General features: G+C 33.5%; 8 protein-coding genes across 8 annotated transcripts; 3 read left to right on the top strand and 5 right to left on the bottom strand.

Moving 5' to 3' along the window:
- Positions 1 to 82: 82 nt before the first annotated feature.
- On the bottom strand, positions 83 to 1,751 carry BX664DRAFT_330441 (uncharacterized protein). Its single transcript, XM_051544973.1, has 5 exons — positions 1,294 to 1,751; positions 1,015 to 1,219; positions 812 to 927; positions 563 to 743; positions 83 to 472 (listed from the first exon to the last, which is right to left on the bottom strand). Exons 1-5 carry the CDS (start codon positions 1,530 to 1,532, stop codon positions 236 to 238), a joined length of 978 nt encoding a protein of 325 aa, XP_051402180.1. The 5' UTR covers positions 1,533 to 1,751; the 3' UTR covers positions 83 to 235.
- Positions 1,752 to 2,790: 1,039 nt separating this feature from the next.
- Positions 2,791 to 4,104, top strand: BX664DRAFT_295635 (uncharacterized protein). The gene is made up of 4 exons (XM_051542161.1): positions 2,791 to 3,028; positions 3,091 to 3,375; positions 3,431 to 3,533; positions 3,590 to 4,104. The coding sequence occupies exons 2-4, from the start codon at positions 3,114 to 3,116 to the stop codon at positions 3,723 to 3,725; spliced, it is 501 nt and encodes a 166-aa protein (XP_051402179.1). The 5' UTR covers positions 2,791 to 3,028; positions 3,091 to 3,113; the 3' UTR covers positions 3,726 to 4,104.
- Positions 4,081 to 6,552, bottom strand: BX664DRAFT_330428 (CP2 transcription factor-domain-containing protein). The gene is made up of 7 exons (XM_051544972.1): positions 6,340 to 6,552; positions 6,181 to 6,267; positions 5,937 to 6,022; positions 5,674 to 5,844; positions 5,350 to 5,585; positions 4,759 to 5,296; positions 4,081 to 4,689 (listed from the first exon to the last, which is right to left on the bottom strand). The coding sequence occupies exons 2-7, from the start codon at positions 6,258 to 6,260 to the stop codon at positions 4,400 to 4,402; spliced, it is 1,401 nt and encodes a 466-aa protein (XP_051402178.1). The 5' UTR covers positions 6,261 to 6,267; positions 6,340 to 6,552; the 3' UTR covers positions 4,081 to 4,399.
- A 377-nt stretch (positions 6,553 to 6,929) lies between these two features.
- BX664DRAFT_330426 (uncharacterized protein) lies at positions 6,930 to 8,714 on the bottom strand. Its single transcript, XM_051544971.1, has one exon. The coding sequence runs from the start codon at positions 8,636 to 8,638 to the stop codon at positions 6,977 to 6,979; it is 1,662 nt and encodes a 553-aa protein (XP_051402177.1). The 5' UTR covers positions 8,639 to 8,714; the 3' UTR covers positions 6,930 to 6,976.
- Positions 8,715 to 9,982: 1,268 nt separating this feature from the next.
- On the bottom strand, positions 9,983 to 11,872 carry BX664DRAFT_330424 (uncharacterized protein). The gene is made up of 3 exons (XM_051544970.1): positions 11,595 to 11,872; positions 11,021 to 11,455; positions 9,983 to 10,949 (listed from the first exon to the last, which is right to left on the bottom strand). The coding sequence occupies exons 1-3, from the start codon at positions 11,805 to 11,807 to the stop codon at positions 10,098 to 10,100; spliced, it is 1,500 nt and encodes a 499-aa protein (XP_051402176.1). The 5' UTR covers positions 11,808 to 11,872; the 3' UTR covers positions 9,983 to 10,097.
- Positions 11,873 to 13,118: 1,246 nt separating this feature from the next.
- On the top strand, positions 13,119 to 15,390 carry BX664DRAFT_365085 (origin recognition complex subunit 3 N-terminus-domain-containing protein; the record flags this gene model as incomplete). Its single annotated transcript, XM_051548451.1, has 7 exons — positions 13,119 to 13,480; positions 13,555 to 13,714; positions 13,772 to 14,065; positions 14,090 to 14,712; positions 14,804 to 14,879; positions 14,947 to 15,197; positions 15,285 to 15,390. 7 exons carry the CDS (start codon positions 13,119 to 13,121, stop codon positions 15,388 to 15,390), a joined length of 1,872 nt encoding a protein of 623 aa, XP_051402175.1.
- Positions 15,391 to 16,499: 1,109 nt separating this feature from the next.
- On the bottom strand, positions 16,500 to 18,360 carry BX664DRAFT_295627 (uncharacterized protein). The gene is made up of 8 exons (XM_051542160.1): positions 18,051 to 18,360; positions 17,778 to 17,926; positions 17,552 to 17,709; positions 17,345 to 17,468; positions 17,246 to 17,288; positions 17,092 to 17,163; positions 16,978 to 16,987; positions 16,500 to 16,892 (listed from the first exon to the last, which is right to left on the bottom strand). The coding sequence occupies exons 1-8, from the start codon at positions 18,131 to 18,133 to the stop codon at positions 16,620 to 16,622; spliced, it is 912 nt and encodes a 303-aa protein (XP_051402174.1). The 5' UTR covers positions 18,134 to 18,360; the 3' UTR covers positions 16,500 to 16,619.
- Positions 18,361 to 20,125: 1,765 nt separating this feature from the next.
- BX664DRAFT_113024 (E1-E2 ATPase-domain-containing protein) lies at positions 20,126 to 22,359 on the top strand. The gene is made up of 4 exons (XM_051539719.1): positions 20,126 to 20,423; positions 20,573 to 21,002; positions 21,210 to 22,260; positions 22,314 to 22,359. The coding sequence occupies exons 1-4, from the start codon at positions 20,269 to 20,271 to the stop codon at positions 22,319 to 22,321; spliced, it is 1,644 nt and encodes a 547-aa protein (XP_051402173.1). The 5' UTR covers positions 20,126 to 20,268; the 3' UTR covers positions 22,322 to 22,359.
- The last annotated feature ends 564 nt before the right edge of the window (positions 22,360 to 22,923 follow it).

Here is a 22,923-nt window from a genome sequence, read left to right as displayed (position 1 = left end):
CAATTACAACTTTTTTTTTCGCAGTGAGAGGCATTTATGCCCAGTGTGTTTAACGCCGATAATTTTTTTTTTTTTTTTTTTTTTTTTTTTTACTTTCCAAAAGTGCCTCGCGCAAAAAGGACTCATATTTAGTGAAAATCCTTACAATAAATAGACAGAAAATCAGGTACATAGGACAGGTGATTTTTATTAAAAGTGATGTATTATAATTAGGGTGTGAAAATTAGTTAAAAAATTATTTTGTTTTATATGCTTGATAGAGGACTTCACATTTTTTATATAATTGTTCAGCTGTAGCCATATCCATCAACAGAGGTTGTTCATCTACATAAGACTGACCCCATCTATCAGTAGATGCAAGATATCGTACCATTTCATTCAAGGATGAGACAGGTGAGAGGGCAACAAAAGCATCAGCTAGCGCTCCTCGATAACCAGATATATTTTGAGAGGTAACACCCATGAACCGCATCTATATGTCGTAGTACCATTTTTTTTTTTATAAATTATATAAACATGATTATTTAATACAAAAGTGTGATCTTGTATTTGATTTTCTTACCAAATAATGTAAAAGTTTTCTTAGTTCTGTAATCCAAATAGGTAATTCACCAATATTACTGGCTACTACACCAGGAGATGTGGTAAATGAAGAAATTGGTAAATTTTCCTTTTGAAATCGATTATGACATGCCACTGATAATAGATCGCATGCCCATTTTGATGATTCATAAGGAATCGTACTAGATAATGGATAGAGAAGGGAATGAAAATCATCATCCATAACTACTATTTTTTTTTGGTACCCTACCTTTTTAATCCTTGCCAATCATTAATATCAAAACAAGTATCGTTTGCTGTAATAGAACTAGTCCAAATGACACGTCCATCCTTAGAATTTGCCAATAGTGATTCCAAATCACGCATCTTCAGTATGACAAAAAAAAATCAGTCCATTATCTGTATAGTTAACCTCCTATTTTTATTTATTTATTTATTTATTTATTTCTTTACCATGATATAATGTCCAAAGACATTAGCAGCAAATACCTTGCCCATACCGTCTGAATTAATTTCACCCACCACTTGAATAGCAGCATCCGATCTTTCCATCAATCCAACTGGATCTGTAAAGAACATTTTCAGAGATTGTATCCAGTCGACCCCTGAAGTGCTTAGGATACCAGCATTACAAAACAAGTAGTTGATCTTATCGTACCTGATTTTCCAAAATTTAAAAAGATTGAATATAAGTATTACAGAATCATGACCGGCATGTTAAAATTTTCTTACCTCCGTTTTATTCTTTCACAAAAATTTAGTACGGATGTAACGCTACCAACATCTATCAACTCAATCTCTATTGTGGCGTTAACGAACTGTTGTAATAACTGTGTTTTAGCTACTTGGGCTTTAGTTAGATTTCGACAAGCCATCACTATCGTGGTATCCTTTTCGGTTTGTAATAAGTGTTGAATAATCCCATAGCCAACTCCAGCATTAGCTCCTGTTACTATGGCAACCCTTGTCATTGATAAAACTATTTTGGAAAAAAAAGAAGTATGGATATCCTGAAGTTTGAGATTCAAATGTAATATTAAATAAATTGGATCTCCCCACCAATAAAAGCTGAGCTACCTCCGGTAGTGTAGGGGGGCGTTCATCTCATTCTTTTTCAGGGAAAAGTTTGAACTAAACTTGCTGGATTGTCCTCTCTGACTTTTAATATGATAGATGCTGTTGGAGCCACGCTTTAATTTTCCAATTTTAATTTTTTAACAAACTTTCTTTTCCTTATAACTTTCAATGCTAGCATAGGTAATTGTCGTATCAGTGTATTCCGTAACCATATGCGTAAAATAAAACCAAAGAATGCATTCACAAGTAAAGAATGAAAGGTACATTAGAAGATGGGATCAATCACATTGAAATGTAACGAAATAGGACGAATAAAAATACAGTGTTTTCAAAGGTTTTGTTGGGTCACAAGAAAATGCTTTTCGTGATGTTATAAAGTAAAATATCGGGTTTTCCCAAAATGGATGTCGCATTACCACTTTTTCAGATATCGCTCTAGAGATGTCGGTGGAGTATGTCAAAACACATTGATTGATGATTGATGATTGATGATTGATGATTGATGATTAATGATTAATGATTAATGATTGATGATTAATGATTAATGATTGATGATTGATGATTGATGATTGATGGTGATTGCCTCAGCAAGTGAGTTGACTGTTTTCAACAGACCATATTTGGAAAAAAAAGAACTATATTTTTTATATTGTATCATCGTCATATTCACAGTTAAGACAGGGGTATACTAATGTAATATTGATATCTTGTGATGTTGATGTGAATTTGCATAATAGTTCTTTTTTTTTTTTTCTTCTGAGATAATTTAGTCGGGTTTATTTTATTCCTTGATCAGGTGAGAGGTATAAAAAAGTGCTATTTTATTTTATTTTTTTTCTCTTTCTTTTTCTCTTTTTTTCTTTTTCTTTTAATTTCTTTATCTATTTTGATATCAATTTTTAAACAAATTTACAAGCATACAAGGTCTTCATATCCATCCACTCCAATACAAGTTTTTTTTTTCTGGACTACAACTTTACAAACATCAAGACGGGCCTTTAGGTCCATTTGCTTTTTTTTTTTATTATATACTTATTGGACTTCCTTCTTTCTGTGCTTGCTTTAATAGTAAGTTTCTTTTAATAATGATGATGATGGTACAGTATATTAATCATTCTCTTTTTTTTTTTTTTTTTTTTTTTTTTTGAAAAGCTGATGGCCATGAACGACAACTCGACGTATCTTGTTGATGCGACCTTGTATCTGGAAAATCCTTTCGTTGGAAGTCTCTGGCCATTACGGAAACATTGATATTACAAGGATCGCGTACGATCACGTCAAAGGTGCTTTTGGATCGTGTAGTATCCTCAAATCCTCCGCAAATATCCCTATGCTGATCCCGCTCTCCTGAATCAAGTTTGCGTCCTGTTCCTCCATGCCAGCTCCCGCGGTAAGGCCCTTTGTACTCGCTGTATATCGTCGTATGTATTTACTCTTTTTTTTTTTTTTTAGACAAGTCGATCCGATTATGGCAAATGAGACCCACCACTAGTGGCCAACTTCTTTTGTTTGAACGACTAGCCAAAGGAAATTGGACGAACATTGGATACATCAGAAAGTCTCCCGGTCAAGAGCCTGTCGAAACACGAAAGAGATTGATTGAAGCAATGGCAGATCGACTGAAAAAACAATGTCTTTGCAAAAAAACCTTTGTGTCCGACGGTACCAGATCAAGCGATCCAATCTTGTCGCGTGATGTCGGCAGCACACGTAGTCATTGCAATGGGAATACGCAAGGTGAGGTGTATGTCGTTGTGGATAATTTAATACTGATATTTTTTTTTTTCTGCAGACATGTTTGCATACATCTCATCAGCCACAAAAAACGTTCGATTGTGTGTGATCGACTACGCTGGTATCTCAACCAATCCTGAAGATATCAAGAAGACGATGCGGTAAGTGCTTAGAATAGGTAGGAGGACAGAGACTAATCTTTGATGATGATTTGCAGACTCGTCAGGAATATCAAGGAGCTGGAAATTTTGCACAAATCGAACGTTGAAGCCATAAATCGCCATGAACTGAAAACCGACAAGACATTAATCAAGTTCCAATGTCGCACTGGACCCGTCCATAGGTCAAAATGAAAAAATATATATTCCTTTTTTATTGTATTATTTTATCAAATAAACCTACGTTACTGATTTTACTGACTTTGTTGATAAATGATTATACCTGATGCTGATTTACAATAAAGCAAAAAGACTTTTCATTATAATAAATAAAATAAAAAAAGAAGCAAAGTTCTTTCATCAACATATGCAAAAAAAAGCTACTATTAAGCTCCTTTTGCCTGTAAATTTTTCTTCCACGATGCCTCTGAACAATTACTGCAATGCAAAAACTTGATATTCCATTTGAAGAGTGAAAGATGCCAGCTCTGAAAAATCATCCACGACAATAATCATGGATTTAAATAATAATAATAGTAATAATAATAATTGGAAGGCAGTATGACAATGTATCATTTATTTACATTCTTAATTTGATAAACTGTATTCATGCTTTCATCATCGTCATTGTTGTTGGTTATCATGAACAACTATCATCATTATCTATTCTTTTTTCTACCTTATACAAACAAAACCAACTTCCAAATAAACCAATGATATTCATTTCTAAGGAAAAAGAGAAGTTTATTGTTGTTATTGATTTGTGACAGTATTGAATGAATAGAAAATAATAGGTACATAGAAATAAAAAAAAAAAGAGAGAGAGAGAGAAAGAAGGAAATCAGGAAATCTTACTTGCCAAAAGTGGATCAGTAAATCAATATCAAGGTAATGGAACCATCATCATTAATACGTTTGTTGATAAGAATGACTTGTTCTTCAGGAATATCCTGGATAATGGCATCATCATCCATTGTCACTAAGAGATCTTGTTTTGTTGGCACTTGACGCACCATATCACGGATCAATGTCTTTTGATCTTCATCTTCGAATTCCATTTTCATCAGGATCTTTTCTTTTAAATGTTGTACGGTAAGTTCTTCTAAATAAATGGCACGATAGACGGATTGATTTTCAAAACGAACAAAGATGCTCAATTCTATGGATATTTGTAGAAAAAGGTCAATGAGTATAAGAGAAATATATTATCTTCTGTTATATACTTTACTTGCAACTCTATGTCTTTTCTGAGGAATATAATCAGGATCAATATCCACAGAAGGTGAGGTTATCCAAGGTGAGATCGAAGAAGCAGCAGCAGCAGCAGTAGAAGGGTGATGAGGTGCTAGGGTGATAGGTAAAGGAGGTGTGTGTTGTTGAAATAAATTTGGATGAGATGGTAAAGGATATCCAGGATCAGTTAGATAACGATGATGCCTTTTACTGGGACTTGTCTTGAACTGTTGTTGTGGATGACGAGAATGATGTGAGGTGATAGAAGGTGATGGTGGTGCAAGAGGTATGGGAGGAGATGGTATGGAATAAGAAGAGGGAGATTGTCTACTAGATGAAACACTTCTTGAGGAATTTGTTGTTGTTTGATAAAGAGTAGATACATCTTTGGTGTCAATTTCTTGAAAAAGGGTATACGGTACAGCGTGAGAGTAAGTCAGCCATAAAGGATGTGGTTCACCATGCTTGCCACGTAATTTTTCCAATTGTCGTTCAATATGTTTTGCATCATCTTTATTTTTTCGTTCAGCACCCTATGTAAAAGAATGATTTTGTTAACAATGAACTATATCATAAAACTTTTTACCTTATCACGAAATAGTTTGATGCGACAATAAGTTTTTTCAATATAATCATCATTAATATTGCTTTCCATATGTAATCTTAAAGGAATTCCTTTTACGCCTTTTATACGAGAAAAATCAGTAGAAAGGCAATTGAATTTAATCAACAAATTAGCCCCTTTGTTACCATACCAGCGAAAAGTGATTCGATCAAAATAATGACATTCTACTTGATGAAGACCATTTGATCTTGAAAGTTCTATATATTTTTTTTTATAAAAAAAAAAAAAAAGAAAGGAATAAATCACTATCTTTTTATAGGTTTTAGAATCATTTTATTTTATTACCCACATCAATGGCACGAGCCATATGAGGATTATTTTGTTGAGTTTGCCAGAATTTCCAATAGTTGGGAGCTACTTTTCGATGATTTTCATCGTGAAACATGATCATAATAGTACTTGTAATATATCCTTCAAACTGATGAGTGTCCTTTAATGTAATGTTATATGATTGTCCTAATATAAATAAACATTTATTATCATAAATCAAATTTGTCGCTACCCCCTTATTTTTCCCACTCCCCTATTTTTTTTTTATGCTTTATTACCTTTATTAAGATAAGTTAAAGGCGTTTCATCAATCTTTTGAGCTGCAGCTGTAGGTGCTTCCATAATCACTTCAAATCGAATATTACTATATCCATCAAAAAAAAAAAAAAATAAGAAAAAAAAATCATATGTCAATGTCTATTTACAAAATAATAATGAATGTTGTCAAAGAGAAAAAAAAAAAAAAAAAAAGGAAAGGATCTGACGGGGAAATCATAGATACCGCATGGGTTACACACATACTTTCTAGATGAGTTTTGTAAAAAGCTATTAGAGGTGTTGGTACTTTCCATCCTATACAATCCGTTAGATGATGTCAACATTTGATATCTTTACAGAAAAAAAAAAAAAAGAAAAGTATTGAGTTATAAATACCTCTGTGTCTAAACATATATATCATACTTTTTAACAACTGTTTCGTCTATTCTTTTATTACTCTTTTTCTTTTGGAGAAGTTTGAAAGCAAAGTGATGATTGTTGTTGCAGCATACTGTTCCTTTTACGCGCTGATTTGTTTTGTGGCTATTTGAATAGCGAAAAAAGTCAATTCAAACACGTAATATATAAACAAAAAGAAAAAAAAAAAAAAGAGAGAAAAAAACAAGATAAAAAAAAAAAAAACAAAACAAAATAAAAAAAAAAAAAGAGAGAGAGAGAAGAAATAAATAACAACAAAAAAAAAGACGAAGAAAAACAAATCAAAAAATCCCTCCTCCCTCTTTATGTGAAATGATGATGAAGAACAGCAGAGTCCCAGTATTCATCGATATTCCTGTGGCGGATTGTGGGTAACACCAATTGTTGTTATTTATATATAAAAAAAGTCTGTGCAAACAAAAAATCGAGCCATTCTCGGTAAGTTAGTCAAACCATCATGGAAACACAGTAAAAAAAAAAAAAAAAAAAGTATACTAGGTGTCATTTGTACTACAATTCTTTTATTCGCGCCTAGTCTTCTTAGTAGATTTAATGATTTCTATCAAAAAAAAAAATAAAGTCTAGAGTTTTTTTTTATTATTTATCTATTTTGAATTAAAGTCTAACTAGTTGCTCGTTTTCCAGAACCAAAGAATTTTCGAATTTGACCATGATATTCAAATGGTAAAAAGGAAGGTTCACGAAGGGAAAAAACCTTTTCCGAAATACCTTTTGGTAACCATATTTTAAATGAAGCTTTTCCAAATCCACCTGTCAAAGCAATCCAGCCAATCCCAGCAAAAGCTAAATCTGCTGATGCATGAGAATGATGATGACTTTGTACAATGACTGTACCATCCAAAGGTTCTATTAGATCTTTGTCTTCCAGTTTGATCGTTTTCGTGATATGAGGTGCAAGCGGTGTGAATAAAGTCATCAAGACTGGTTTATTTGTTGTCATCAATACATCTATTCTTGCCTTGCCCAAAACAATAGATTGTCCTTGATAAAGTCGAAAGGTGGTTGGTTTTAATGGAGTGCGTCGATTCTTGTTTAATACAAGCTTTTGCTGCATCTCTGTTGCTAACATCATAGGATGGAGATCATTCTTAGTATCGATCATTCCTGGTGTGTCGATCAAATAGTGATCTCGTGAAACCAATCGTGATTTGTTATAGTCATCGGTACTGGTGCTGATACCTAATACATGTAAAGGAATCCGAATCATACCTATCGTTGTTCCCGGTACACTTGAACTTGTCGTACGATATTCTTTTTTATCCAAACTACGAGACTGACTTAAAAATTGATGAATGAGAGCTGATTTTCCCGCGTTGACACTTCCCATGACATAGAGATCATCTGTAGGAAGTAAATTTTGTTGAACACGTTTGAGTAATCCTTTCATTCCCCAACTTTTTGTAGCGCTGATCAAAGAGATAGATTGAATGTTCCTTGTTGTTGCCACTCCAGATTGATTGTCATCCTTTTCCAATTGTTGTTTCAAACTAGATAAGATATAGTCCCTAATACGTTGTTCATGTTTGTTTACGGATTTTGGTAGCAAGTCAACCTTATTCGCCACAATCATCACTCGGGCTTCTGGCTGTATATTCAAGATCTGTTTTAACGATTCAAGTGACCAAGGCATATCTGTAATATCCATAACATACAATATCAATGGTCGTTGTTTGGTATGTAAGAAGGACAATGATGTATGTTGTTGTGATGCTTTGAGAAATCCAATGTCAGGCCCTTCTTTCCTGTTATTATTTACTAGTTGGTGACATCTCTGGCAAACAGGGATGGGGGTATTCTTGTTACTTTGAGATTCATCGTTGGTTGTTTGTAATACTTGTTGTTGTTGCTCGCTATTGTTCTTTTCCTTATCAGATATCTCTCTTCCTTCCAGAAGTGCTTGAAAAGTAGGATCCAATGATTTGAACAATGAATCGTAAGCTTCATTATCAAGTCCTTTACTATGTTTACGTTGAGGTATTGTAGCTGGCTTACGTGGTGATACATAACCAGGGTAACCAGGTCGATCTTTCTGAAAAGGAGCTCCGCATCCTGGACAATACGTTGGTTTGTGTTTTTCTTCAGCAGTTGAAGTCGAATTCCACTGACGTTGTAGTATTTGTTGTTCTTGTCGTCGTCGTTGTTGTTGACATAAAAGGGGAAGTGTAAGAATAGAGTGTTGTCTCAGGACTTTATAGGTAGAAAGACGTACATATCTCTGTATAGGACGACAAGGATTTGTTGTTCTAATCATATGGCGAAACATTGAAGCAAAACAAAAGGGAGTAAACAACAAACGCTGACCAATAGAGAGGTACGAGTTCACGTTTTGCCGATCAATCCTGTTTCGGATGTTCAATCCATATTTTTCTAAAAAAAAAAAAAAAAGACCAAGCCTTCACTGATGCTGATATCTCAAGATATTCTACACTGATATCTAAGACCATGATAATGATAATGATGGGAAGGATGGAAATGATTAGTTCATCATCATCAATATTTTTTTTTTCAACTGAACTAATATCGTTAATGTAAGACAATATTCTCTAGGCAAAAAAAAAAAAAAAAAAATACAATGCTGTATACCATATTCCTGAATGAATTGCACACATTCATTTAGAAAGAAATGTAAATTCTTTTTGCTTTTAGATCCAGAATATGCCTGATGATCAAACTTTTGTAATATTAACCACTATAAAATAGAGTAATGAATTCAGGGATGTTACACAGCAATGTTATATCATATCATTATATAGTCACTTGTTTTCTTCTTCTTTTCTACCGTTCAATTTTTTTTTCTTTTCTTTTTTTTTTTAACAGTTTCTTCACTCTATATGTGGTTATGATTCCTCTTTATTCTCTTCCCCGTGATTTGAGTAAAAATATCCCTGCTACATCAGATACTCAAAAAACACAATTCATAGCTCAACAATTTTATGAATATATGATTCGAATCGAGTCTGCTATAAAAAATAATCAAGGCGTTAATGACATAATAAATGAAGGCAAACAAGCAGCAACAGCAGCAATATACGACATATATACCGTTCCTTCGTCGAATAATAATACCCACACCACTGCCGTCACCATGAGTCCTACTGACTATGACGAACTTTGTTTTGTACTTGACGAAAAGACCAAAAAAGGTTTCAACTGGAAGGATTGTTACCGGAAAGGTCAACTAAAAGGATTTTTCAAAACGTACCACAACTGCAAAAGTGCTAAATCTTGTTTGAATGCGAAAATAAAAAAAGCGAGACGTTGATTGACAAAGCAAGTTATAGACTTTGGTAACATACATATGATTTTATAAACCATCAAGGCAATTCGTCTCCAAGAACAATTACACTCGGAACTGCATATGCTTAACTTGGCACCTTCAACCATATTTTTTTTTTTTTTTTGAAGAACGAAAATAGCGAAATCATTACTAGATGTGCTAGATATAGAAATGGAAATCATTTTGGTTAGAAGGTATAGAAATATTGAAGGAATTAGACTTTCTAGTATGAAAACAATAAAAAAAAAAAATTTGAAGATATCTTTTGTCTTCAAATATCTCCATAGAGACAAAATATCTTTCATCATGTGGAAAATATTTCTCAAGAAAAAAAAAAAAAAGGAATGTTTCATTGAAGTAATATAAAAAAGATATTATGCGGTAATATATTATAAGATGAAGGAATTGGATACAAAGGAGTAAGAGAGATCAATCTGTCTATTTCTCAAACGTTAGGTTCAGGGACAGTGGAAGTAATTGGTGATGATGATGAAGATTGTTTTTTGTTACTACAAACAGCTTTATGACCGGCTTTCCAATGATTACGTTGACATTCACGAGAACAATAAGAAACCCGCTCGCATTGACCACAACGTTTAAAATCACCTTGATTTTGTTCAGTATTTTCACATAAAAGATTAGCACATTGTCGATGCTTCACCTTTTCAGGGGCAGCTTCCTTTGCCAATTGACGCACCAATTTAGCTTTATCAGCATCCGATAATTTTTCAAAGTTTTCCATATTTTGTTTTTCCAAGGCTACACGTGCTGCCATCTTGGCACGTAAGACACGTACGAGATAATTGTATGCTTCAAGATCACCACGTACAAGAGCCAATTCTAGATAATTTTGAGCTTTATCCATATCATAGAGTCCATAATCTTGAGAACCAAAGATTAATCCCAACATTAACATAGCATCTGCATCTCCATTATTAGCTGCATCTTCCATAAAATCAATTCCAGTAACAATGTATTCTTCCTTATCATCACTTGGGTTACCAGCATCCTTGGCAAGTTGTTCATCTTTGGACATTAACAAATACATACGACCCAAAGCATTGGAAGATGGTGCATAACCCCATTGTTTACCTCGTTCAAAGAAATCCATGGCTTTTTTCACATCTCTCACTGGTAATGTGAGCTTTGAATTGCCTTGATGAATGATACCCAAATTATGTGCCGAATCAGGATATCCTTGATCATATGCTTTGGTATATTCTGCAATAGCTTGTTGTGTATTCTGTTGACATCCTATGCCATTTTCTAAAAAGAAACCAAGTTTATGACATGCCATCTATCAACCAAAAAAAAAAAAAAATAAGTTTATGCACATCCAATATAAATCATCCAAAAATACAAACTTACAGGATTTCCTTTAGCAGCAGCCTTTGCATACCATTCAAATGCAAGTTTTTTAGGATCTTGACCAGGTAAATTTTTTCCTTGAGCCAATTTTTCTTCTTGAGTATAAAAAGAACCAATTTGAACAGCAGCCATGGAATAATCATGTTCATTCAAAGCACGTTCTAACAAATGTTTGGCACCAGCAAAATTAGGACTAGCAACAGGAGACATACTAGCTCGGTCATCAGGTGAGACGGGATCCCTTCGAAGTCCTCCATATAAAAGACTACCCAATAAGAGATCATGTAAAGGACACTTTTCATTATCCATCAACTTTAATCCTTCTGCTGCTTTATCAATATTCATTTCCGTATTAGATAATCGAGTGACAGCTTCTTGTTGTGCTTTTTCAAAAAGTTCAAATTCTTCTGCCCATTTCACATTAGCTCGTTCCAACTATTTATATATATATCAATAAAAAAAAAAAAAGAGTTGTTGTTCGTTAGTTATTTGTATACAGGGGTATTTGACAAAAAAAAAAAAAAAGAAAGCTCGTTTATGTTCAATAAAAGTCTATCTATTTTTTTTTTTTTACCTTTTTACCAACACTATTTCTTTTTTCATATTCGTTTGCTAATTGTTGAGCAGCAAAAGGTAAAGCAGTAGGCACTTGTTTAGCAAATTCGGGATCAGTTTCGTTGTAAAGAGCTACTAACAAGTTTGACTGTTGTTGACTTAAGCCTAAAAAGGCTGGTACTTCTAATTTTCCTTCGTTTTCGTCAAAAGGAGTTTGTTCAGTCACTTGCATATTTTTTTTCTTTAGATATTTTAATATAAGATAAAGAATATATATAACAAAGAGTTGAACAAGATAGAAAGTAATAAAAAGATGTTTTTTTATAAATGGACTTTTTTTTTGTTCCTCCTTGCTTTGTTGGCTTAGATCCACCGTCACGTAGATAAATTCATGCAGCTTTCCCATCATTATACGAAACAATAAAAAAAAAAAGGTACAAATTATCTTTTCATAATAAAATAAATTTAAATTTTATGATGTTAACCTTTTCATTGGATTTTTTTTTTTTTATTCATCTTTATTCTTTTCAATTTTTTTTTTTTTTTATTCTTCTCGAGATTTCGGAAGTTGATTTTTTGCTTGACCAAAAACATCATAAGTAGTTAACCTGTCTTCCAATTTTTTTTTTTTTTTATTGCGCGGCACCCCTTGATTTCATCCCATTTTCTATGCTCTTTTTCTTTCAATGACTTCAATACAACCAAGAGACGACTTTGATTCCATTTCTGAAGTAATAGTTTATAGATAATAAATCACGAAAATACTAAACTTTTTTCTTTTATTATATATAGGGATGCTTTTTGGTATTGCCTAGTTCCAGTCAAACCAACCATGGTACGAAAAATAAACGCAAACGAACAAACCAATCAAAAGGTATTATTATTATTATTCAGTGAAATAAAACAAAATAGATTAATCTTCGTTTTGTTTTTTTTTTGATTAAAATAGTATCAACAACTGTATCATCAACTGCTAAACGACGACTATCTACTGATACTGAAGTCATGAAATATGATGGTTTCCAACAATTATTCAACGGTATGGAGTCAATCGAGTGTATGCTATTACGGAAAAACGCTTATGAAGATCTATGGAAAAAAACAAACTCCATCATGGATGTAAGTCATTGTTTGTATTTTGGTTATATCATATATATACATATATTAATTAGTATGTGTCTATTTAGAACGTTCTATTAGATCTAAATCATTCCATTCGGCACCAAATTCGACATTTTGTAGACACTTCTGATGACACCAGTGACAACAGGTAAGACAAAAGTCGAATAGCAGTAATGGTAAATAAAAAGCTTTCCTTCTTTAACTCTCCTCTTAATTTCCTTTTAGCTTGATACCAATGCCTTATCATGAAATTCCAGCAGCACTTGTATTTGCAGGTATCAATACACCAGATCATAGTACTCAGTTCAAGGAAATTGGTAAAACCTTACGGGATCAATCATCAAATAGGACACAGAATCGCCATTATGTAGCCTCACTTTCCTCACAAACATGTCACTCTTTGAAAACCATCATGTCTACAATGATTGAACAATTCATGAATCATGATCACGACGTATTCACATCCACCAGAAAGAGGAACGATCACGGCAGTAGCTTAAAAGTGAACGAGGAAGAAACTATATCGCATCAAGAAACTATCCAACATAATGATCTGGCAGAAGAAGGTAATACTTCCTATCAATTAGGAGGCTCTTATATCACTACAAAACCTGTAAAATTGGCTAGTCATGATTTGCAAATCCTTGTTGGTTGGTACTTGGAAACAATAGAACAACGACAACTCAATGGAAATAAGAAGGAATGGCCAAAATTAGTTGTCATTCTCGAGGATTTTGAATCATTCGATCCACTTTTACTTCAGGACTTTATGACCATCATTAGGTAAATGTTGGAGAATAGTGGAAAAACATTTTATTTATTTATTTTTAATCTTCATTTTATTTTATTTTTTCCAGTGAATATCGGGTACAGTTACCTTTTGTGTTTATTATTGGCATTGCCACTTCTACTGAAATCCTTCATCAATCGTTGACAAAATCCACTATTTGTCTACTTCGTATTGAAAAGTTTTGGTTACAACAAAGTGATGTTTGGTTTAATCGAGTCTTAGACAAGGTAAATATATATATGTAAAAGAAAGAATCGTAAAGAACTCATTAACATATATATTAGATATTCATCGAATCAGATTTCACATTAAAATTTGGAGCGAAACCCTATAAATTTTTATTGGATCATTTTTACTTGTTTGACTTTTCCATCAGCAAAGTCAAGGCAAGCGTAAAATACGCATTGATGCATCATTTTTACAGCAATCCTCTTTCCATCTTCCTTAGTCTGGCTGGTCAACCTTATACAACACTTTTGGAAACAGTGACACGCTGGTATCAAGAAAACATTATTACTGTTGATCATGCTGCTCATGTGCGAATGTTACGCTCATTTCGGCAATTCATTGAAGATTTGGTAGATGATACGGATGGAAAACAGGAGGACGAACTTGACAAAAACAGACAGCTTGCTTTGAAATTACTGAATGATGATTGTTACTTGATGACGGAACAATTGGCGACATGGTTAGTGGATCTCGGAAGGTATCAACGACATTTTCAACGAGGAATGGCTCTGCTTCAATTCCTGCAATCACAATTTCCTCACACAAAAAAGAAAACGCGGCGTTTGCTTTATCTGGAACAACTGGAAAATTCACAATGGGGTACTCAAGCAGATACGATTCAGTATTTGGTAACATTAGTACGGAAAATGGAGGCAACAGCATTGGAACCCTTTTTGGAACAACTCACAAATATATTACAAGACTATGATGACAATACTTGGAAGGATAAGATGACAACATGGCAACATCAGTTAAAGACATGGCAATCAGCGTCCGATCAAGAAAAGGCCAAAATGAAACAAAAAGAAAAACGATTGGAAGGAATGATAGTAAGCTCAACCAATAGGATACCAACATCCATGGAATCATCATCATCAAGACAGACGAAAACAGCGGAAAAAGTACAAGAAAATGCATTTGCTCAATTACGAGAAAAAGGAACTTTGACATCGAAAATGGCTATGGAGATTGCTGATTGGCTCCAATCTATCTTACGGTAAAGAAAAAGAAATAATGCATAAATATCACTATTTGATAACATTTTTCTATTATATTTACTGGTTATTTTTTTTTTTTTTTTGGGATAGTCATGATCTACGATCTTATACAAGTATACCTGCACATGAATTAATCTATTATACTCATGTGAAATTACATGAAAAGGTAAGATAAGATAAAAAAAAAAAAAGGAAGAAGAAAACTTCTTATCTCTCATTTTACATTACACTAGTCATTTGCACCTCAACCTCGTGGATCTATTCAAACAGCGTTAAATCAATCTCAATATTATCTTAATTGTGATTGTTGTCAACAAGACCGTCAATCACTATTACCAAGTGAACAAGATACTAGTTTGTTATATAAACTATATTTGGAATGTGGACGCATGATTAATTTGTACGACTGGTTTGTGGCTTTTGGTTGTTTAATTGAAAGAGAACATCGTCCTGATGGCCATCCTCTGGATGAAAATGAAGTGCAGTAAGTTTTTTCTTCTTAATGTCCTTTCCTTTTATGGCTTCCTTGATGAAAAACTAATTTATCTTAATTTTATTTCAATCAATTTAGAGCAAGATTCATCCGATCAGTAGCAGAACTTCAATTCCTGGGTTTTATCAAATCTACTCAACGTAAAACGGATCATGTCATTCGATTAACTTGGTCCAATATTTGATAAATCCTTTTGTATTTTTTTTTGTGATCATCGCTGGATATGAATGATATCATTATAAATTTGTTCTCCGGGGTGTGACACAAGTTATGTGAGTCTGGATGACTTCCTTACATAGAAATACATGCATTAACTAAAATAAAACATCATCATTATCAAATATTACCAGTTGGAAGAATAAATGTGATGTCATGTTGTTTATGCACGGGCATGAGATAGAAAATGAAAGATCAATGATCAAGGAGAGAGATCGATCAAACCAATATATTCGCTGAAACAAACTGGTCATTTGTTTATTATACTTTTATTGAATTTTCTTGACTGAGAAAAAAAGGATATTATTTATACTTTTATGTAACAAGATGTTTAATTTATTCCTGTTACATGTCAATGTAATTGATTCCATCTTCTGATGTACTTTATATATATATATATGTGACATTCTTCTATTTTATTTTTTTTACTTTATCGGATAACAGTATTTTTATTATTATGATCATTGTTGGACGAAAGGATGGATGACTGTATTTCGGACTTTATGTGGAATTTCTTAAAACCGTATTATTTTGTGAAAATAGCGCGTTGTGCCTGATATTATCCGGCTGTGTACATGTTTTAGATGTGAATGAGTTCCTTAGATAGAAATACATCCTTTATCAATTGAAGAATCAAGGGATCAATCAAAAAAGGAAATGATATTTTCATCAACAATGAAACAAATAACATTTGTTTGTTATTTAAGACCTCGGAATGAATGATAAAAAGTCAAAAGAACTTTCCGACTGGGAGCTCCTATTGTGACTTCAAGTCATCTTTATGACTGATTTCCTATGATAACTTCGGTAAACGTAAGGCTAAAAGTTTAATTTTTCATCATTACCGTCGTTTTCCTATTCCTTTCCAAGTCTTTCCAACTTTTATGATAACTTTCATTAACTTTGTTTGAACATGATCCTTTTAATATCATCATTTTGTCTTTATTGATTTTCCCTTTTTTTAAAAGATCTTTTTTTTTAACGATTTTCTTTTACTCAAAATGCAACCAATAAAAATGTTTCCTTCTTACAACGTGACATCTTCTCGCTTTTAACTATTTTTTTTTTTTTTTTTTTGAAATAACAGTCAATATTTCTGTATCCGATTTTAACCAAATCTTTTAGTATTAGTTTATTTTGAAGAAGAAAGAAGAATGAATAATGATGAATGGAGTAAATGCAATTTGAGTTGAAGGATTAATAGAAACAACTACGTGTATGATGAGTAGGTACAGTGAGTTGGTTTTGAATTTCTTTTGCCAGGTCCCAAATATAAAAATCGATTAAAATGGCATTGATAGTCTTGTTATGATACTGTTCTTGGATTTTTTGGCGGACTAATTCCACAGCCCAAATTGAATTGCCACGTATTTCAATCTCTTCTTGACTACCGGATAATACTTTTTCGCGCTTTATCAATTTTGTTTTTAATTCTGTGTTATACTCCAATAAACCTAAATGATACAATGCCTAAGAAAGAGAGAAATGATTTACGTGTGTGTAAAAAAAAAAAAAAAGATTAGAGATGAACATTCTGAGAATGGAAAAATTGTACCTGAGGAACTCTAATCATAAGAGGTGAACAAGTCGAAGAAAAGTATACCAGAAAAAGTAATAGATGGTCCCCGTGAGTATTTATTATTATTATTATTATTACTTTTTGAGTTACCTGTAATCAGCAAACATCGTGATGGTATCAATATCATAGAATTCTCCATACATAGATCCATCAAAACATGCCCTAATAATAATGATATAATATAGTTAAAGTTGAGTGACATTTCTCACGCTATTTTTGTTATAGACTTGTTATCTTTTTTTACCAAATATCCGCAATCAGAATTTGAGCTCGCTTCAATATGTATACTATTAATTAAAATAATAATGTTAGATTGATTTGATGAATAAATATAAACTAATACCTTTTCTACCCTTGAATTCATGAATATCTCGAAAGGAGGGAAAATATTCCAAAAGTAAATCAATCAAAGCTTGAGCTGATCGATTGGCTTTTTCGATACAATGAATAAAAGAACCATCAAAGTACTAAAGAATTAATGTCACTTTGGATATTAGATGATTTTCCATTCATTTGTTAATTCATCTTTTTGCATTAGTCTACTTTTTACCTGGCACATCACTTTTCCAGCATGTTTCATCAACTCGATACGTTCTTTCAACATAGGGATTTCTTCCTTCGTATCTGATTTAAAAATCAGAGCCAGCTCACTTTCATTTGCTTCAGCAAGATACTTGAAGGTAGTAACAGGGATACCATGATCCAATGCTTTGATAATAAAATAAAGAAAATATCATTCGTTAGATTCTTTCTTTTCTTGTCTTTTTTGTTATTACCACGATTGATGGCAGCACAGAGTGACCAATATCCAGTATACGCAACTCCTTGATATGTGATGGCATATCGATCAGGATGAGGTGTTGCTTTATCAGCATGATCCAAATCACTCCAGAAAGAAAAGTTGAGTAAATCCACCAAAAAAATCCTGCATATATACCAAAAAAAAAAGTGTATATGATCGTTATGGATTCATTTTTTTCAAAAACAAAAAAATAAGAGACTCTTTCTCTCTTTCTATATATATATTGTTAAAAAGAACTCTCTCTTACCAATCTACAGTATGTTGGTTTAATTGTTTGGGATTCAATACATGTTGGTTCCAAGTCTTTGTACTATATTCCCGCTCTTGCATACTCTCCAAGATCTATAATATTTTTTTTTTTCATAATAGATTGCCATCAATGCATCACTTTTGAAATGATAATGTCTTTTCTTACCCGCTTAGCGGCAAGATCAATATGCTCATATGGAATGGAAACAAGGTCACTATGCTACGGAAAAAAAATCTAAGCATAATTCATCCGGAAGTGTTCTTTGATATTCATATTTTTAGTTTTTTTTTTATTATTTTACTTGGGCAATAAATTTGGCACTGTCTAACACACGATCTGTCATGACGAAAGAGTCAACGAGGTCACCTGGGAGTACAAAAAAAAAAAAAAAAAAAAAACTTGGTTGAGCACAGTTAAAAAAAGGGGGATAGTGACTGGGTAAGGAATTTGAATAGGCTAGAACAGGGGGAATCCATCATCCAAAAAAAAATAATAATAATCCTATGGGTGATCACGCCTTTTTTTTTCGGATTCCTTCTTTTCTTTCCTTTTTGTTTAATGACCTTTTAAGGACAAGACCGAATTGTATGCAACCCAAAAATAATCGGATCCGTAGTAGAAAGAGGCAGGTGGTCAAGATTTTTTTATTTTGATTTAATAAGGATGATAATAATAAACGATGATGGTATTCATGATCGGTAGATTAAGGGTGGGGAACCATGGAGATGAGGATAACGTTTTCCCATGGTTTCCCGTAAAAGTAGAAGTCCTACTGACTAAATTAGGTAATACTTGGATGAGTGAGCTTTTTTGTTCTATCCTTTTTTTTCTGCCAATCGCTAAATTCGCTTAAAGATTATTTGTGCGGGCGGGGAAAATAAGACTCCACCAAAAAGACCATAGGAGAAATGAACTTTTTTTTTTATTATTATTATTATGACGATTGATTATATGTTGTTGCTACAATTGCTATTATCTCTGTTACTCATTTAGACTGATTGTGCACGAGTAGTTGATATCAAAGTAGCACCATTGATTCTCCGCTTTATTTTTTTTACCCTAGTTTGCTTTATGACTATCTATTTTTTTTTATAAAACAAAAAGAATACCATGTTGGAGAAAAAAAAAAGCGGGGCTTCCGACTTTTTTTTTTTTTTTTTTTAATGACTTCAAGGTGTTTATTTTGATTGGAGTTTTTTTTTTTTTGTTTAACTTCCTAAAAAGAGTTGAAACATATGTTGATAGTCATTCATCTTTTTTATATATTATATAAAATTTAAATGCCCGGTCGAAATATCATCAAAAAAAAGAAAGGATGATAAAAAAAAAAAACGTGAACAAGGAAATGTAAAGTTTTCCATAATCTCTATTAACTAATCAAGAGAGTTTGTCACTAATTCTTTTTTGTAAAATAAGATGTATATGGTTTTAAATAAAAAGAGATGATTTGTGATCCACAATAGGTAGGATCAACATTTATCATTTTTTTTTGAATTAGACTTATATGTATCCAATGGTTGATCTTCCCCCCCTTTTATTATATCCGTACCTTGTTTTTTTTTGATCTTGGATAGGGTAAAAAAGTAACCGCTTCTGCGATTTAAACTTTTTTCCTTTTGCCAATGAAACAAAGAAAAGTGACTTGACCAATAAAAAAGATCTAAGACATACTTTAAACGAATCAATCCAATCGAGATTACGTCAAGTTAGAATACCGCACGGGTTTAGGGGAAAAATGAATATCAGAGATTCTATTGGGACGGTGGATCCCGACAACTACGACCTGACCTGTAAGGTTGAGTTTATAATAGTTTCAATACGTAAATAAAAAAAAAGGTCCATTTTGTCCCTCTCTCCTTTTTCATAATTGGTGGAACCTCATTTTCAAAATAGTTAGAAGTGTAAAAAAAAAAAAATTTTCTTTTGTGGGACCAGCGGCCATTGAATTTCTGTCTCCACTGTTTCGATTTCTCATTTAAAAGAAAAGTCGAAAAATCGATTTTATTTTTTTTTCTCTTTTTCTTTTTTCTTTAGCCAAAAACTCACATATAATTCCATTTTCCTTTCCTTCATTTTTTTTTTTTTTTTATATTTCTCCCTTCTCCTTTCCATTTTTTTTTACCAAACATACTCTCCCTTCGCTTCTTATAATAGACACTTTTTTTGAAAAAAAGTTTTCTTTATCTCTCTCTCTCTCAATCTACGTACAACCGTCATGGCTGAAGAACATACAAAAGTGGAAGTTTCTGATACTCCCCAACAACAAAAAATCAATGGCGATTTGAACACTTTGACCGTCGAAGAACTTTACGACAAGGAAAAATTTGATCTTTCCACCATGGATCATACTGATTGTATGACTCTTTTAAAGTAAGCTTTTTTTTAAAAAAAAAAATACATCATTTATTTATTTTTTTTACTGATGATTTCTTTTTCTTTTTTTTTTTATTCACTATTATCATTCTTCTTTATCATCATCATCAACTATTACTTTTTTTTTTATTCATTCATTTATTTAGGACTTCCAAGGATGGTTTGACTTCTGATGAAGCTGCTCGTCGTATTGAAAAGTTTGGTCGTAACAAACTCGAAACCAAGGAAGTGAATCCTATCTTGCAATTCTTGGGTTTCATGTGGAATCCTCTTTCTTGGGTAATGGAAGCTGCTGCTATTGTTGCTATTGCTCTTTCTAATGGTTTTGGTCAACCTCCTGATTATCCTGATTTCATTGGTATTGTCCTTTTGCTTTTGGCTAACTCTGTTATTGGTTTTATGGAAGAACGTCAAGCTGGTAATGCTGTCAAGGCTTTGATGGAAGCTCTTGCTCCTGAATGTAAGGTGCGTCGTGATGGTGAATGGAAAACTATGGAAGCTGCTGAACTTGTTCCTGGTGATATCATTGCTTGTAAATTGGGTGATGTTGTCCCTGCTGATGGTCGTCTTATTGCTGTAAGTTTTCTCAAAAAAGTTCTTCCCATTTTTTTTTTTCATTTGTCATGTCTTGAATTTCTTGGGTTATGATTGGAAGATGAAAATTTTTTTTTTCCTTGACTTCCCAGCGGATGTTCAATATCATGTTTTTTTAGTCTCATTGTCATGATTTCCCACAATATATACTAATTGTTATTTATTTTATTTTTTTTTTTATTTATTTAGGCTCATGGTCAAGTTTCTATTGATCAAGCTGCTTTGACTGGTGAATCTCTTCCCGTTACAAAGGATGCTGGTGATGAAGTTTTCTCTGGTTCCACTGTGAAACAAGGTGAAGCTGAAGCTGTTGTTATTGGTACTGGTCTTAATACTTTCTTCGGTCGTGCTGCCAAGCTCGTTGGTGATGCTGGTGATGATGTTGGCCATCTTCAACAAATTCTTGCTTCTATTGGTAACTTCTGTTTGTGTACCATTGGTCTTTTCTTGGTGATTGTTCTTATTGTTCAATATGCTGCTTTCCATTACGATTATCGTCGTGGTATTGATAACATCCTTGTCTTGCTCATTGGTGGTATTCCCATTGCTATGCCTACTGTCTTGTCCGTCACTCTTGCTATCGGTGCTAAACAATTGGCTGAACACAAGGCTATTGTCACTCGTATTACTGCTATTGAAGAAATGGCTGCTGTCACCATCCTTTGTTCTGATAAGACTGGTACTTTGACCTTGAACAAACTTATTGTTGACAAGCCTACCATCAAGTCCTATGCTGAATTCGACGGTGATGAAATCATCAAATTCTCTGCTTTCGCTTCTCGTACTGAAAACCAAGATGCCATCGATTTCTGTATTGTCAACTCTCTCCCTGATCCATCCATGGCTCGTGGTGGTATTGAAGAACTCGAATTCAAGCCTTTCAACCCTGTTGTTAAGCGTACTGAAATCACCTACAAGGATAGTGAAGGAAAGGTGCTCCGTGTTACCAAGGGTATGTCTCACACCATCTTGGATCTCTGCTCTCGTGATAAGAATGAAGAACAAATCAAGGCTTTGAATGATGATGTGGATGAATTCGCTCGTCGTGGTCTCCGTGCTCTTGCTGTTGCTGTTGATGAAGTTCCCAGTGGTGAAGTTGAAGGTGAAGGTAAAGGTTTCCGTCTTATTGGTCTTCTTCCTATCTATGATCCTCCTCGTTCTGATACCAAGGAAACCATCGATCGTGCTATTGCTCTCGGTGTTCAAGTCAAGATGATCACTGGTGATCAACTCGCTATTGGTAAAGAAACTGGTCGTCGTCTCGGTATGGGTGATAACATGTTCTTGTCCAAGACTCTTAAGGAAGGTCCTCCTGCTGGTTCTGGTTATACTGATGTCGATCAAATGGTCTTGCAATGTGATGGTTTCGCTGGTGTCTACCCTGAACACAAGTATGAAATTGTTGAACGTCTCCAAAACCTCGGCCACATGACTGCTATGACTGGTGATGGTGTCAACGATGCTCCTGCTCTTTCCAAGGCTAATGTCGGTATTGCTGTTGCTGATGCCACTGATGCTGCTCGTTCCGCTGCTGATATTGTTTTGACTGAACCTGGTTTGTCTGTCATCATTGAAGCTATCATTGGTTCTCGTCAAATTTTCCAACGTATGCGTAACTATGCTATCTATACCTGTTCCGTTACCATTCGTGTGGTTGTTGGTTTCTCTATCCTCTGCTGGGCTTTCCAATTCGATTTCCCTCCTTTCCTTGTTTTGATTTTGGCCATTCTTAATGACGGTACCATTATGACTATTTCCACTGATCGTGTCAAGCCTTCTCCTTACCCCAACTCTTGGAACTTGCGTGAAATTTTCACCTATGCTATTGTCTACGGTCTTTACCTCACTGTTTCCACTGTTGCCTTCTTCGCTGTCGCTTTCAAGACTGATTTCTTCGCTGACA

This window comes from Halteromyces radiatus (assembly GCF_025201355.1).
Source record: "Halteromyces radiatus strain CBS 162.75 chromosome Unknown BX664scaffold_3, whole genome shotgun sequence".
Taxonomy (NCBI): Eukaryota; Fungi; Mucoromycota; class Mucoromycetes; order Mucorales; family Cunninghamellaceae; genus Halteromyces; species Halteromyces radiatus.
Note: the sequence above shows the minus strand (reverse complement) of the source record. Positions and strands in the feature narration are given on the sequence as shown.